Source organism: Perissodus microlepis, chromosome 11 (assembly GCF_051167445.1).
Source record: "Perissodus microlepis isolate ML-2025 ecotype Zambia chromosome 11, ASM5116744v1, whole genome shotgun sequence".
NCBI classification, from domain to species: domain Eukaryota; kingdom Metazoa; phylum Chordata; class Actinopteri; order Cichliformes; family Cichlidae; genus Perissodus; species Perissodus microlepis.
Window position 1 is genome coordinate 1,671,684 of NC_140471.1, and position 16,993 is coordinate 1,688,676.

The window sequence follows — 16,993 nt, forward strand, 5'->3', positions numbered from 1 at the left end:
CAACAACAATATTACTTCTACTACTACTACTAATAAAACGAAATAATTAAACACTCCTCCATTTAAAGCAAAGAAAAAAGTTCAAGATACAGTTAAGGAAGAATCATTTTTACAAAATAACTTTTCCTTAATGAGCAATGAGACCAATGTAAAGTAAGAACTTAGTCAGACAGAGTATGATAATGAAAATAGCTCCATATTAAAACAGTTGTGCGGTTGGAATATAGGTCCATGGGGACTTCCAATATTTGTGACAGATCACAAATTAGAATGGAGCTATTCTGGTTTTTCCTTTTTTGTGCAGGTGTCACAGAGATTTGATCAAAATGTGACTATTTATAACATGAACACAACACAGACCCAGGTTAGTTTTAATTTATTTTTTTCTCTAAATCCACTTTTTATTATAGCATTTAGTTATATTCTGTGATTTAGTTTAGTTTATCTAGTGTACTGTCAAAAAGTAAATGCATAGACTGTTGTTGGTTCTCCACATTAAGTTTGAATGTGCATGCATGAAAAAATTCCACCCTCATTTTCCAGACTGCAATCTGTATTCTGTGCCACTAGCCATCCTATTATCACATGCTTTTTGATATCTGAATAAGAAGTGTGCCAGACATCAACTCTGATTTAGTTCATGATGGCACGTTGCCAGCACACAGCACAGACTGAGTCAAGCCAACAAGTCTGCACTATAACGACGCCCTGTATGCAGCACAGCTCACTCCCAGTCCAATCATACTATGAAAATCTCTTTGTTTCAGTAGTTAAAATGTAGCTCAGCAAAAAAAGAATATGACCAAATATCTAAATATCTCAAGCTAAAAAGAAAATTCATGTAAGTGAGGCACTGACAAATTAAAGCAGCTCAGTGTAGCGGTACAATGTAGTGGACAGTGCAGTGCAATAACGTGGCTTGAAGGTAATGTATGTTAACAGCTGAGATTCAAATAAAATGTTAACATGAGAGGACAGAGAATGCTCTGCCAGACAGATGTGTGGCATTGTAAAGAGGCATTTCATGAAATATGAAAGATTTCTTCAATATGCCCCCATGCTGAAAAAGTCTCTTAGAAAAAGTGCACCACTGCCTGTCAGGTATGTAGTGTGGAGGGTCATCGAAATAATCTATGTTCAGGGACCTTCTACACCACCACCTGGTTAGAAGAACACACAGTACAGTAGACCCTGCAATAATACATAGAGAGAAAAACCCAACAATCATATGACCCCCTATGAGCAAGCACTTTGGCGACAGTGGGAAGGAAAAACTCCCTTTTAACAGGAAGAAACCTCCAGCAGAACCAGGCTCAGGGAGGGGCGGAGCCATCTGCTGTGATTGGTTGGGGTGAGAGAAGGAAGACAGGATAAAGACATGCTGTGGAAGAGAGACAGAGATTAATAACAGATATGATTCAGTGCAGAGAGGTCTGTTAACACATAGTGAGTGAGAAAGGTGACTGGAAAGGAAAAACTCAATGCATCATGGGAATCCCCCGGCAGCCTACGTCTATTGCAGCATAACTAAGGGAGGATTCAGGGTCACCTGGTCCAGCCCTAACTATATGCTTTAGCAAAAAGGAAAGTTTGAAGCCTGATCTTAAAAGTAGAGATAGTGTCTGTCTCCTGAATCCAACCTGGAAGCTGGTTCCACAGAAGAGGGGCCTGAAAACTGAAGGCTCTGCCTCCCATTCTACTTTTAAATACTCTAGGAACAACAAGTAGGCCTGCAGTGTGAGAGCGAAGTGCTCTAATAGGGTGATATATCACTACAAGGTCATTAAGATAAGATGGGGACTGATTATTTAAGACCTTGTATGTGAGGAGCAGGATTTTGAATTCTGGATTTAACAGGAAGCCAAAACAGGAGAAATCTGCTCTCTCTTTCTAGTCCCTGTCAGGACTCTTGCTGCAGCATTTTGGATTAACTGAAGGCTTTTCAGGGAGTTTTTAGGACTTCCTGATAATAATGAATTACAGTCGTCCAGCCTGGAAGTAATAAATGCATGAACTAGTTTTTCAGCGTCACTCTGAGACAGGATATTTCTAACTTTAGAGATGTTGCACAAATGGAAGAAAGTAGTCTTACATATTTGTTTAATATGTGCGTTGAAGGACATGTCCTGGTCAACAATGACTCCAAGGTTCCTCACAGCGTTACTGGAGGCCAAGGTAATGCCATCCAGAGTAAGAATCTGCTTAGATACCATATTTCTAAGATTTTCAGGGCCGAGTACAATAACCTCAGTTTGATCTGAATTAAGAAGCAGAAAGTTAGCGGCCATCCAGGTCTTTATGTCTTTAAGACATTCCTGCAGTTTAACTCATTGGTGTGTGTCATCTGGCTTCATGGACAGATAGAGCTGGGTGTCATCTGCATAGCAGTGTAAATGTATGCTATGTCTTCTAATGATGCTGCCTAAGGGAAGCATGTATAATGTAAACAGAATTGGTCCTAGCACTGAACCCTGTGGAACTCCATAATTAACCTCAGTGTGTGAAGAGGACTCTCCATTTACATGCACAAACTGGAGTCTATTAGATAGACATGATACAAACCACTGCAGCACAGTACCTGTAATACCTACAGCATGTTCTAGTCGCTCTAATAGGATATTATGGTCGACAGTATCGAACGCTGCACTGAGGTCTAGCAGGACAAGCACAGAGATGAGTCCACTGTCAGAGGCTATAAGAAGATCATTTGTAACCTTCACTAAAGCTGTTTCTGTGCTGTGATGAGCTCTGAAACCTGACTGGAACTCTTCAAATAAACCATTCCTCTGCAGATGATCTGTTAGCTGTTTGACTACTACTCTTTCAAGGATGTTGTTCACAGGCAACATACAGTTCCAGTGGCATTTTTGCTAAATTTAATATAGTCTGTGATCCATCCAGTCAAACAGATGATATCTTCTCCACATGTAGATTCAAAGCAGTCCTGAAGGGTCTTTAAGGCTCAATTGTCAAACTCGCAAAAACCTTTATGGATACAGGCTGTCATTAAACAAGAAGCCAACAATAACAATGACTAATGAGAATTGCCTCTGCAAGTAATGTGGAGGTATTGTTAAAGCTATCAGTGCAATATTGCAGAAATGTTCCTTCATAGTAACATATCCAGGATTGCATGACTTTCAGTAACTAACAGTACAGTTTTAATCTTTTGTTCCTGCCACTGAACATCTCTATCTGACCAAAAAGCTCTGAAGCGAGGTGCTGCTGCACTGTGGAAGCAGCCATGTTTCTGTGAAGCACATACATACGCCCAGTCATCTCATTGTCTCACATTTCCAAAGGTTCCCTCTTACTTCTTTGCTTAACTCCAGCTCTGCAGCCCCTTCTTCAGGATAGCAGCCTAATATTTGGTATTGTTTACACCAGGTTGTACAGGCGGGCAACAGAGAGAAAGAAAGAAAGAAAGCAGGTCATACATATTAAATGAAGTAATTTGGCATAACCAAGCACAAAATGTACTTGGTTAATGTTCAGAAGAATTATGGTTGTGGTTGAAAGAAACCAACATCGACTGGACTGGAAACAGCCTGTAACTGGTTCAGATTTATCTAAGCAGCTGTAACCATCAACCCAGACCCCTCTAACACAAGGTGCTACCTTACAGTTATGACCAGGGATGGTTTATTTTCCTGCTGATGTCTGCTTTAACTGACACAATAAAGTCTGTTATCATACCAAAGCCAAGTGTCCTGTCTGAAACTGTGCTGTGTCAGCGTATAGCAATTTAACACTCAGCTCTTTCTATCCCTGTTAGCTAACCCTTCACACCGTGGGGTTAATGCTTGTATCCTTCTAATGAGGAGTGACCGACTCTGAGTATACATTACCATTAATGTTAAAAAGACCCTTTATTAAAAACCGTTTTCTATCATGATATCTTGCAGATTTGCTCTGTTTCAGTGAAAAAGCTTTTCTCTTTAGTAAACTCTTTACTCCACAGAAACGTTCATCAGTACTTGACAAAGTAAACTGATAAAAATACAACAAAACTAAAGTTTGAGTGCATAACTACCAGACTTTGCTGTTATGAGTTGAAATGCATGTTGTAAAACTCTGGGTTACTTCCACAGTACAGAGACAAGCAGTTAGTGCTGTTTGTTTGATTGGTGCCTCTGAATGTGATGGTGAATGATTGTCCGGCTCTCTGTGTTAGCTCTGCAACAAGCTGCTGATCTGTCAGGGCTGTCCCTGCCTGTCGTTCTATGGGAGCAGGGTGAGGCTGGACTGGATAAGTAGGAGAGGATGCATGGATGGGTAATAATAATTATAATAAATAATCTACCAAAGTAATACAGTAATAATGAAGAACACAAAAGTGCCCCAAAACCAACAAACAACAAAACCAGAGGTCCTGAAAACCCCAAACATGTTTTCATTATGTGAAAAACAAGAGATGTTTATGCTTCAGTTGAAAACTGGTTGACTTTACATGTATGACATTTATGATTTCATTCATGATGCACGAAGACTGTTACACGCAGTACTGATATGTACGAATATATGTGGTGTTTGGATTAGAGTATACTGATCCTGCTGTGATGTGGGCTGATGCACTGTGAAAGACAGAGAGACTGAGAGGGAAATACAACGATGCTGAAAGAAAAAGATTTTGAAGAGAAATGCACGACATTAGAATGAACTGCCAATAGAAACATCCCTGCAGCTTTCTTATTCTTGCTCTGATTATAACTGCTGCTGCCAAATCAATTAGATAAAGTTGTAACCACAGTTATTGTGGAAAGATACATACATTTAAAATGTCCTTTTGGAAAACAGATCGTCCTTATGGACGTCCGCAAATAGCGGAGGAACAAAACTGTTCAAATGTGTGTTGTCTTTCTGCTTTTTCTCACAGGTCTGATTCGTTTGCAAGAGCTTATAAAGGCGCCTTCACGGTACAACATCCGGTTAAAGATCCGGCAGTTGCCTGCAGAAACCAAGGATGCAAAGCCACTCTTAAAGGAGATGAAAAGGGGAAAGGAGTTTCATATTATCTTTGACTGTGGCCACGAAATGGCTGCTGGGATACTGAAGCAGGTACGAATATTTGTTGTTGTATTTTGTCCTCTTCTAAATAAAATAACCACAAAAACTCTCAGTTCCTAACCAACTGAGTAACAGCTGAGCAGTTTAAAATAAGTCTGTCCTGCAATTTCAACGTGTATGTTGTGATGGACGAGCAGTAAAGCAAAGTCAGGCACAGGTTAGAGTCGAAAAACACACTTAAATTAAACCAAAAAATCTAAATCTAGGGCTCATAAAAGATGTCAGAGTAACTGAACTCAACAAACAACACTGCTAACCCAAACAAACTGACCTACCCCAACGAGACAAAGGGGAAACTTAAATAGTGACTGATCAGCCCACAAAGACACAAAAAGGGGGAAAACGCACAAAAACCTGACTGAAACTATCCCAGAAGGTTGATTCTGTTCATCTGGATGTTTTCAGAATCATCATCATCAGGTGACTTCTTCAGTCTCAGCTGACTGCAGGTTTGTTGATCATTAATAGAGTAACATAGTGTACACTCTTAAGTGCCAGGAGCATTCCCAGGATTTACATCGGAGAAACCAAACAACCTCTGGTGAAGCGGCTGGCACAACACAGAATCAAGGACATGACCTCACAGCCCATTGTTCATTCAGTGGTGCTGGTTTCAGTCATTGTGCAAATAAACTAAGAATACAGTATAATGTGATTGTAGAAATAAATAAATTCTAAACCAAAACCAATTCTTTACTATCCTGTGAATTAAATCCTATATTTAAAGAAAGACAAATATAAGTGTAGTGTTATGTAAGAGTCTCTATTGTAGCGCTGTGATGTTTGGTAGATGTTACCCACGATGTGTGGCTGTAACTGCAGCCATCACAATGTAAACAATAGTTTATTTTGATGTATTTAAAACTGTATTGATGTTTGTGAGCCGGTTCCAGTATTTCCACACTTCAAATTCTTTGCATTGCTTTTGGGCAGTGTTGCATTAGGATAAAGCTGTAGTCCTGGGCGACCGGTTACAAGCTCATCTTGTAACCGGAAGGTTGCCGGTTCGATCCCCAGTTCTGTCTGTCTCAGTCGTTGTGTCCTTGGGCAAGACAATTCACCTACTGGTGACGGCCAGAGGGGCCGATGGTACGACATGGCAGCCTTGTTTCTGTCAGCCTGCCCCAGGGCAGCTGTGGCTACACCTGTAGCTGCCTCCACCAGTGTGTGAATGTGAGAGTGAATGAATAGTGGAATTGTAAAGCGCTTTGGGTGCCTAGAAAAGCGCTATATAAATGCAATCCATTATTATAGTCTGGGCATCTGCAAACCACTGTTGCAATGCAGCAACATCCAGGGCTGTGAGATGGTCATCTCAGTGGAGGCAGGTGGGAATGGTGGAATTTGGCACCTCTCAACCACTTCCTCTTTTTCCACTTCCAGGCTCGCTAGCCTGCGACAGCAGACCCATTCCACAGTTCCACTCCACAAACTGCCAGAGTGGGTCATTTTCACTGTGTCAAACAACCCAAAAAAGTTATCTCTAGAAGAAGTTTGGTTGTTTGTCTAGTTTGTAAGATTTGACAAAAAAAAAACATTTAAGATGAAGTTTTTTTGTTTTACTTTGTAAACGTAAAATGTATTTTAGACCCAATAATAAGCAACAGGTATGACAAACAACACTAACCTACACTTACTTAAATGAAACTTTTAAATTATTTCATTTTGAAGAAGGTCATTTTGAAAAAGTTTGGATAACTTATGGTATCCAAATGAGTTAAAATAAAGTAGGTATTGAAAAGAACTGTGAAACATGTCATTAGCTACATTTGGCCCACATTTTTCTACAAAATAAGAAACACATTTTAATACATTTTTAATCAGTTATAGAAGTAAAACGGTGAAGGTTTATCACTCTGTCCACCTCTGCCTCCTCTTCACTGGACCTGTAGCCTTTCTTTCTCATCCACCCTGTTGTATGTTAGTCTATAACCTTTAACCTCACCTCTTCTGCTTTTCAGGCCTGTAACCCATTTTATGTCTGAGACTCTGCTCCAGTGTAGTTTGCACAGTCTGGACTCTGCTCAGTTCGACTAAGCTTACACCTCTGCTGTCGACAGCTAGCGACCTTCTCTACATGTCCTATCATCAACTCTGCTCTGGTTCAATATTTCAACCCTCACTCACTCAGCCCTGTAATATTTATTCATCTCTTATCTAACTGCAGTCTCCTGTTATCATGTTTGTTTATCCACTCTGAGGAATCACAGCCAAAAAACTTTATTTATGATTATATTGTATTAAAGCACTGGTTGACCCCCCCGCCCAGGAAGCCACAGTCTGCGGTCAATCGGCTGCGGCCAACTTCTCAAAAGAGAGGGCAATCTGTCTTAGCAGTTCACAGAGTTTAATATGAGAATATTTAACATGTTCAAAATAAAGATTCAATTTTCAGTTCAAATTCAGATGTGCACCTATCTGACGGGTTAAAAGCAGTCGGGGGAAGCTGCTTGTTTTGCAGACACTCAGCTTTTGTACCGATATGTCAGCAGGATTCTAAGTAATTATTCAATCAGTGAAACACTAAAGATTCTACTAATCAAACCCAACTCTCTTATATATTTATCTATCAGTGACATCCAGCTAGCACTGGACCAATGTGTCCAAACTGTAAATGAATCGCGCATGAGCGAAGCCGCTGCTCCCGCAATGACTGTACCGCAGTCATTTCGTCTTTTACTGTTATGTTGTTTTGTGGATCACAAGGTTTAAAACTACTTAAACACACACACACACACACACACACACACAGAGTAACTCCACCAGAGTGCCTATTTCGGGTCACTTTTTCCGGTCCAAGCCCGGGTAAAGGAGCAGGGTTGGAATTGTGACATTAAAAAAAACAATAATTGCTAAAAGAAATTTAATTTGTAGTTCTAAATAAACTCTAAATGCATTTAGGACGTTTTTTACTCATCCTTATGTAACCGGTGTGATTCTGCGTTGTGTCTGATAAAAAAGGTAAAAGAAAGAAAGACCTCCAAGTAAATAATTTGCCCACTCCAGCTCCTACGACCAAATACAAACAGTGGGGAAGAGGGTTAGCTCAACCCACCAAAACTTCCAAGCTAGCAAGGAGTATATATTCATGCTAGCATTTATGGCGCCTGAAACACATTTATGATACACACATACTACACACTTATAACATCTAACAAAAACAGGCTTAATAATGACAATAATTGAACTAAAATTGCAATCAACATCAGGGTGGCTAAATATGAATTATATGTGTGTTTTAAGGTGTTGGAAAGAAATGACACCCACCTCTCCCACAGGGGAATTGTAGAAAAGGGGAGAGGCAAAAGGGGTACACTGTATTTATAGGATTGCACCAAAGAAGAAGAAGAAAAGAATGAGGAGGGGCTCTAACTGATAATGAACATAACTACAGGCTTGGAGGTCCTAAAAGTCAGGTATAAAAGGAGCAGTTTGGGGGTTTAGAACACATTTTGTGTAATTATAACAATGTGATTTATGACCCTGTTACACTTACATGATGTTATGTTTCTCTACTACAACGTAGGTTGAAATTACATTAGCATGACCAATTATGCAAAGTAGGCGATGACATCATTTAGTGATTTTCCTTACTGAGGAGTTGGCAACACTGCGAGGGAGGAGGAAGGTAGTGACGTGGCATTTTCAAACCATATCGTTTTATCCTTCCGCAATGAGAAGCAAAAATTTCCAGCTTACTTAGTTAATTTAAGTCAACTCAAATAACCTGAGTTAATCAGCTTTTTGAAAAAAAGTACTGGTGACTGACTTAAACTGAGTTCTAATAACAAATTGATAAAAACTGAGTTCAGTCTACTTAATATGTTTAATTAAACAGAATATTAGATTTTACAGTGTAAAAACAGACTGGTGCTGTCGGCATCTTAAAGCAGCTGTTAATATAAATAACACAGAATTGAATTAAACTGCAGGACTGTGGTAACTCACTTAACAAGCATTCATAATTCTCCTGCCTGAAAGATTTATAAAATATTGAGGACGACACGATTCAATTCCTGTTCTCTGTCACTCTCCCAGGGTTTTTAATCAGTGTCATACTGCTAGATTGCTGGGGAAGGTCAAGGTTGCCTTTCATTAATAATGTCAGAAAGAATCACTGCTAATGACAAGTAATGAAAGGTTTGAGCGTCTGATATTCTCATTACGTGACACACCAATTAGTTATAAGTACTCATAGCAATCAAGGTGTCCAAATACTTATGCAACCAAATACTTCCAGTTTGTGTTTTTGGGTTCAAAAACCAGAGAGACGTGGTGTTTAGAGACAGTGTGTCTCAATCTTTCTGATACCCCTGACACGTATGGGATCACTGAGTTTGCTTCTCTCCTGGATCACCTGGAGCTTTCTTTAGGAGCCTTCCCAGCTTTGACAAATGTCCAGTTATGTTAGTTTTTGGTTGTTCTTGCGTTTTTCAATTGATTGCTACAAGAGAAAAAATGTGATTGGACTGTTATTTAAATCTAAGTTAATATAAATGTAATGTAATGTAAGTACTCCAGAAATATCAGCGACTCTTCTTATAATCATGTTAATACTGATGTGTAACAGCTATTTTCATTTCATTGAATGTGTTTTCTGTTAGTTTGTTTTCTTTTCCCCAAAGAAAAAAGTTTCTGGCACTGTCATCACAGGATCCAGGATTTTGTACTATGTGAGTCACCACTGAGGCTGGGCTGGTTTTCAGACTGCGCTGTGGAGTGTTTCTCAAGGTTTCTCACCTGTTAGCAGCAGCAGCATCCCTTCCTGTCCCCTTATACATCCTCTGTGCACAGCTGTAGGCTGTGGTTTGTTTATGTACCGGAGTAGGTAATCCCAAATGGAGTATACAGTCATCACCACACAGCACAGACACATATACAAGCAGCTCCTGATGATCCAAACCCAATAGCCACACAGTTAGGATCATAACAGAATAATACAGAGTAGGGGTTCATTTTTTGGAAACACCTTACTTTTGTGAAGGTGTTATTACCACTGCTGAATTTTGTTTCCTAGTAGAATGTATGGCTGTTACAGGCAGGCGAGGGGAGACTGAGTCATACTGAGTATAAGCATGACAGAAGTCTGATTTTCATGTTAACTCCAGCATAAAATAGAAAATGGAGTTGATGCAAACCAAATTTTCCCCGCTGACCAGATTTTGTTATATTTAAAAAACTAAATAATATAATATTTTATATATATTAAATAAATTATTATTTATTTAGTGCCAGATCACAACAATAGTTGCCTCAAGGTGCTTGATACTGTAAGGTAAAGACTCTATGATAGTACAAAGAAAACAGAAAAAAAACCCAAATAATTTGAGTGAGTGAAAAAATACAAGTGAAGAAGAAACACTCAGTCCGTTGTGGGAAGTTTTAAACCCAATGTTAAAAGTAGACCTAAAATGTTCTGGTTCCACAGAAGCGGACCTGGAGGCTGAACCCATGTGGAAAAGAAATAAAAACTTAGAAAAGACTTGCATCAGCCTTAGCTTGCTTCATATAGTGAATCATATAAGGCTTATATGATTTACTCATTTCTCATTACTTTTATATATTGATTTAGTAAGTATCCAAAACATACAAGTTTCATTTATATAATTTTTTCAACGGATCTTATATCTGTTTTCACTGTTGTATGCTTTTCATACAAGTTTCACACAAGACAGATACAAACTGTATAAGATTTATAGATCTTTTCCATACGGGAAGGCTCGGCTCCCATTCTACTTTTAAAAGCCCAAGGAAGCACAACAGTCTGAAAGTGCTCTGTGGTGGTGATCCAGTACTATGAGGTCTTTAAGATAAGGTGGGGACTGATTATTCAAGACCTCATAGGTGATTATAAAAATGTAAATTTTGAATCTAGATTTATCAGGGAGCCAATGAAGTATGAACAAAATATGCAGCAGCATTTTGGATTAGCTGAAGGCTTTTCAGGGAGTTTTTAGGACTTCCTGATAATAATGAATTACAGTCGTCCAGCCTGGAAGTAATAAATGCATGAACTAGTTTTTCAGCGTCACTCTGAGACAGGATATTTCTAACTTTAGAGATGTTGCGCAAATGGAAGAAAGCAGTCTTACATATTTGTTTAATATGTGCGTTGAAGGACATGTCCTGGTCAACAATGACTCCAAGGTTCCTCACAGCGTTACTGGAGGCCAAGGTAATGCCATCCAGAGGAAGAATCTGCTTAGATACCATATTTCTAAGATTTTCAGGGCCGAGTACAATAACCTCAGTTTGATGTGAATTAAGAAGCAGAAAGTTAGCGGCCATCCAGGTCTTTATGTCTTTAAGACATTCCTGCAGTTTAACTCATTGGTGTGTGTTATCTGGCTTCATGGACAGATAATTTAGGACTAATCAGGATGCTACAACACCAGGCAGACGCTGCAAAGAAAGCCCTTACAACATGTGGTTATCCCAACTGGGCCTTCATCAAATCAGTGAATATGGAGAGAAAAGAAGGTCTGACACCAACTTGGGGGGAAAAAAGAATGACAAATGGAACAACAATTAGGTTTTGAGGACATTACGAGGACATTATACTGCTGCTGTTCTATCAAAATTTTAAACAAATATCCTCATATGTGGCTCTTATTTTTCTTAAAAACAAAAATAAGGTAAAAAGAAAAATCTGGTAATTCTTTGTTTTTACATTCATCGGGTCCCAATCAGCCCAAATATCAAAGAGAAATTAAAAATGCTGCTGTGGAAGAGTTCGGGTCTTAGGAGGTTAAGGGACAATCCCCATAGGATTCAAATACCTGGGACTCTCCACCATTTGGTTTTAGAACTGAAGAAGCTTCTTTGACGACAGCTTCAAGAAACTGCAACAGTCCAGTCACTTTCATTCCACGCTCCTTAGACCACCATGACTCACAGCCTATACAGACATAGATGTAATGATATATCTGTCATGAGTAATTCTTTTGTATGCAGTGAAGATGTAAAACTATTAACAAGATCATAATGTGGGAGTCTGCTGCTCATATACAAATATGTCTTCCTGCTTTGTCTACAAAGCCGTGACATTATTTAAAGAACATTAAGCGTCTTGTCTGCTCTTTGTGGGAGTTATGTTCTGCACGTTACCACGCCTTCTCACACTTTCAGGGGTGCTTGGCCAGATGGGATGTAACATCTGTCCAACATGTTATGGGTCTATGCATGATCAGTTGGAGATGCTTGCATTTCTTCAAGGGTTGTTCTCATACTAACTCTTTTCACCATGAATTAGTAGAAGCTCTATTTCAGATATCCAGGTTTTATGCTCTTTGTCTTTGTCTAAGCCTTCGAATGCAACTAGCAATTACAAATATATTACTTCTTTTCAAAACACTGAATCTGAAACCTGAACCTGGTAATGAATAGCTGATAAAATTAGCTAATAAAGCAACTTGACCTTTGAAATGTTCAGCTAACATATCATGTAAGTAAATAAATACATACAGTCGTGGCCAAAAGTTCTGAGAGTGACACAAATATTAGTTTTCACAAAGTTTGCTGCTTCAGTGTTTTCAGATCTTTGTGTGAGTTGTTTCTGTGATGTATTGCGGTATAATTACAAGCACTTCATACGTTTCAAATGCTTTTATTGTCAATTACATCACATTTTTGCAAAGAGTCGATATTTGACCAGTGTTGGCCCTTCTTTTTCATAACCTCTGCAATTCGCCCTGGCATGCTGTCAATCAACTTCTGGGCCTGACTGATGGCGACCCATTCTTTTATAATAATGCTTGGTGTTTGTGAAAATTAGTGGGTTTTTGTATGTTATGTTTGTTTACCTCTTTGGGATTCACCACAATTTGTCAATTAGATTAAGGTGTGGAGAGTTTTCTGGCCATGGACCCAAAATTTCAGTGTTTTGTTCTCCGAGCCACTAAGTCATCACTGTGGCCTTATGGGGCGGTGCTCCATCAGGCTGGAAAAGGCATCGTTCCTCACCAGACTGTTCTTGGATGGTTGGAAGACGTTCCTGTGGGAGGATGTTTTATTCATGGCTGTGTTTTTTGGCAAAATTGTGAGTGAGCCCACTCCCTTGGATGAGAGGCAGCCCCACAGATGAATGGTCTTAGGATGCCTCACTGTTGGGTGAGACAGGACCGACGGTAGCACTCACCTTTTCTTCTCCAGACAATCTTTTTTCTAGATGCCCCAAACAATTGGAAAGGGGCTTCATCAGAGAAAATGACTTTACCTCAGCAGGCCACCTTCCAAAAGTCTTCACCTCACTGTACGTGCAGATGCACTCACACCTGCTGCCATTCCTAGCAAGCTCTGCACTGGCGGCAGCTGAATCATCTTTAGGAGACGGCCCTGGTGCTTGCTGGAGTTTCTTTTGTGCCCTGAAGCAGTTTTCACAACAACCTAACCTCTTTCCTTGAAGTTATTGATGATCCAATAAATGGTTGATTTAGGCGCAATCTCAGTAGCAACAACATCCTTGCCTGTGAAGCCGTTTTTATGCAACGCAATGATGGCTGCACGTGTTTCTTTGCAGCTAACCATGGTTAACATGAAGAACAATGATTTCAAGCATCACCCTCCTTTTAACACATCCAGTCAGCTATTCTAACTCAGTCAGCATGACATCATGATCTCCAGCCTTGTGCTCATCAACATCTTGCTGCTACAGTGAAAAAGGTTCAACAAAGACTTTTTAAGGAGGTTGAGAGGTTTTAATGTTTCATCTGAAATGATGACTCTTTTTTATAAAAGTTTTATTGAATCTGTTTTAACTTTCTGTATCATTGCTTGGTACGGTAATATGTCCCTGAACAATAAGTCCAGACTTAACAACCTGGTTAAAGTGGCTGGCAAGATTTCAGGGAGGTCTCAGGTCCAGCTTGTGGACTTTTATAACAGGCAGGTGCTGAGGAAGGCGAGCTCTGTCCTGTTGTGTTCAGATCATCCTCTCTTTAATGATTTTCAACTGCTTCCATCAGGTCGTTGTTATAAAGTGCCTGCAGTGAAGACAAAGAGACATAGATTGTCTTTTGTACCTGCTGCTATTATCATAGTTAATAACACTAAACCATAAGTGTTGTTGCCATTGCACATTGCACTTTTTTGATGAAAAATCTAGGTTGTTTTATCAGGCTTATATTATATTATTTTGGTGAGTGTATGTGATGTGTTGGTTGTCTGTTTGTTTGTTTGTACGGACATACTGCAAATCAATTTCCCGTTAGGGACAATAAAGTTACCATTGACCATTGACCATTGAACATTTTAACCCGAGTTAATGAGAAGATTATTGTAAAGATCTCAGCAGGTCTTTCTATGGCAGCGATGAAGTGCAGTGGTGATGGGTTTGTTCGGATTAAGTTTATTTTCATGGCAAAGAAGGACTTTGCATTTCATCTGATCACTCTTCTCAACCTTCTGCAAATTGTTATCATAAAAACAAACTTGTGAAAACCAATATTTGTGTCATTCTCAAAACATCTGGCCATGACTGTACATACAAATGTAGATTAAATGCTGTGCTGAGCTGACCCCCAAATATCTGTTTGGCTAGAAAGCCTTTATTAGTTCAGTGCAGCTTTTTCTTTGGTGATGCTAACACAGACAAAGGGCTTGATATCCAGTTTAGCAGCTGGCTGGTTTTTGCTTGCTTACACAGTCAGATTCTCACTGGTAAAATAAAATTTGAAGCCAGATCAGCGCTTTGGTGTCCTTATATAGAGTTTGGTACATGGGCCGATCCTTATATGGTACTTTAATGTCTGCTGTTTGTTAACATCAGTGATTAGCTGACTCTATTTCTAGGCTACTATTAGCTAGGGCTGTTGCTCACTGTTGATGCTGGGAGCAGAAGAGAACAACTGAGGCAAGGCGTTATAGTAATTATTCATCTAATAGATCATAAAACAATCTCACAGAACAACTTTGAACTTCTTTTCCTCAACAGTATGACAGTAAGAAGTCAGGTTATTTTTCCACTAGAAGAAAAGTGTTACATGAAAATGTGCCACATTCAGACTCAGAGTCTTGTGTGCTACAAGCACAATGAGCACATTTGTTTTTGCTTTTAGAAGATGTTTTTAATGTTACAGGAACATATCCGTCTTTGTGATGACATAATGCAGTAACACAAACCTTTGCATATTCAGGGATTAGCACTCTGCAGACTGCTCTGTTATTGAGAAGTGTTAAATCGTTTTACATACCATGTTGACCCTTTCACACACTGAAAACAGTTTAACACTGAAAAAATACGTTTTTGATTTTTTGAAATAAAAATAAACAAAAGCAGCTCTTTTACAATAGCTCCACTCTGCAGTGCTTAATACTACTTGTGAATGTTAGTTTGGTGATGCTAATGTTCCAGATGTTCCACAGAATTATGCATATTGTACTTTAGCAGTATTCTAACCCTGGGCGCTGTGTCCTGCCTCACATGGTTGTGTTTTTGCTGGGCTAAAGCAGTGTAGCACAATATATGCCTTCTCACATTACATGGTAACACAGCGATGTAGCCTTACAAAACAGTGTGTGTGTGTGTGTGTGTGTGTGTGTGTGTGTGTGTGTGTGTGTGTGTGTGTGTGTGTGTGCAGAATATGACAAAACATTTTATCTGCTTCCTGATTTATTTATAAATCTCTCCCAATGTGCCCCCTTCTGTCACTGTCTTTCTTAGGCTCTTGCCATGGGGATGATGACAGAGTACTATCACTATATATTTACCACACTGGTAAGTAGAGTCAGAGACTGTCCTGCACAGTCATTTCTTCATCAGATCGAACTCACAGTTCCATATCGCCTTAAAGATTTGTTGCATCGTCAAAACATTAGATGGTGCAGCTTCTCAATCTTCATTTCATTTATTTTTCTTTCAGTGGCTGATTCATTTTCCAGAGCCAAAGAAAATGATATCGCACTACTTTGTAACATAAGAACAAAGAACTGATCTTATTTTCTCTTGGTTTATCCTTCCTTTATCAGCTGATGATATCTTTTAATATGATTCATCTTCCAAATGTTTCTTCATTCCATCATATTTTTCCTCCTTTTTTCTGCTTCCTCTTTTTGTTATTGTTTTTTATTTTTCTTTATTTTTCTTTCATTTTTCTTCTTTTTCATCTTTTTCTTGATTAATATTTTAGTCTTACTGTGTAAAAAGTGCTACTAATTCCACCCTGAGCTATGGTATGTATGTAACATACAAAGTATGTCGCCTTGTGACTGAGTCTTGCAGTCTTGTGTAGTCTTGTGACTACAAGACCCAGCTGTACATCTGCACCTAAAGGTCAAAGGTCACTCTTTGAGGATGTCAGTGTTCACATTTTGGACAGAGAGGACAGATGGTTTGAAAGAGGAGTGAAAGAAGCATCTATGTCCACTGTGAGCGACCATCTTTGAACAGAGGCGGTGGTTTACGACACCAACTCTCTGCCATCTATAAACCAGTTTTGAGTTCCCTCCCCAGACGCCTTAACGCCCACTCACATCCTGGGTCAGGTCATCTCCATAGGTCACATGTTAGGGTGAAGCATTGTCTCACAATGGTTTCAGTTGAAACCTCTGCTTATAATGACCCACACACTTTCTCACACCTTGCCTCATGTGATGAGTCACACGATCAGTAGTGTGTCAACAAGCCTCTTAAGGAACAACGCCCACTAGGGTTTAATTATCTGAGGCTATCCACCGTTTGGTTTTAGAACTGAAGAAGCTTCTTAGATAAGAGATGAATCATCTTCAAGAAACTTGAAGAAGTCCAGTCGCTTTTCTTTTCAAGCTCCTTAGATTACCATGAGCTGGATGATGGAGAACCTACACAGACACATTTGTTTGGAGATATCAAAACTGAAGAAATTATTAAATAAAATGCACTGTTGTAATTCTATTCATCGGTGCTTTATTCGATGATTTTTCTTTCACAGTCCAGATATTTAATTAAATG

The 16,993-nt window shown here is 39.2% G+C and overlaps 1 protein-coding gene across 3 annotated transcripts in view; it reads left to right on the plus strand.

The window, feature by feature from the left end:
* The window catches only part of grik2 (glutamate receptor, ionotropic, kainate 2), a 346,843-nt gene that overhangs the window by 106,245 nt on the left and 223,605 nt on the right, over positions 1 to 16,993 (plus strand). For all 3 annotated transcript variants that reach the window (XM_084942889.1, XM_084942892.1, XM_084942890.1), the window contains exons 5-6: positions 4,877 to 5,058; positions 15,728 to 15,781. In XM_084942889.1, the coding sequence (XP_084799015.1) occupies positions 4,877 to 5,058; positions 15,728 to 15,781 (236 nt within the window). The remainder of the gene's footprint in view (positions 1 to 4,876; positions 5,059 to 15,727; positions 15,782 to 16,993) is intronic.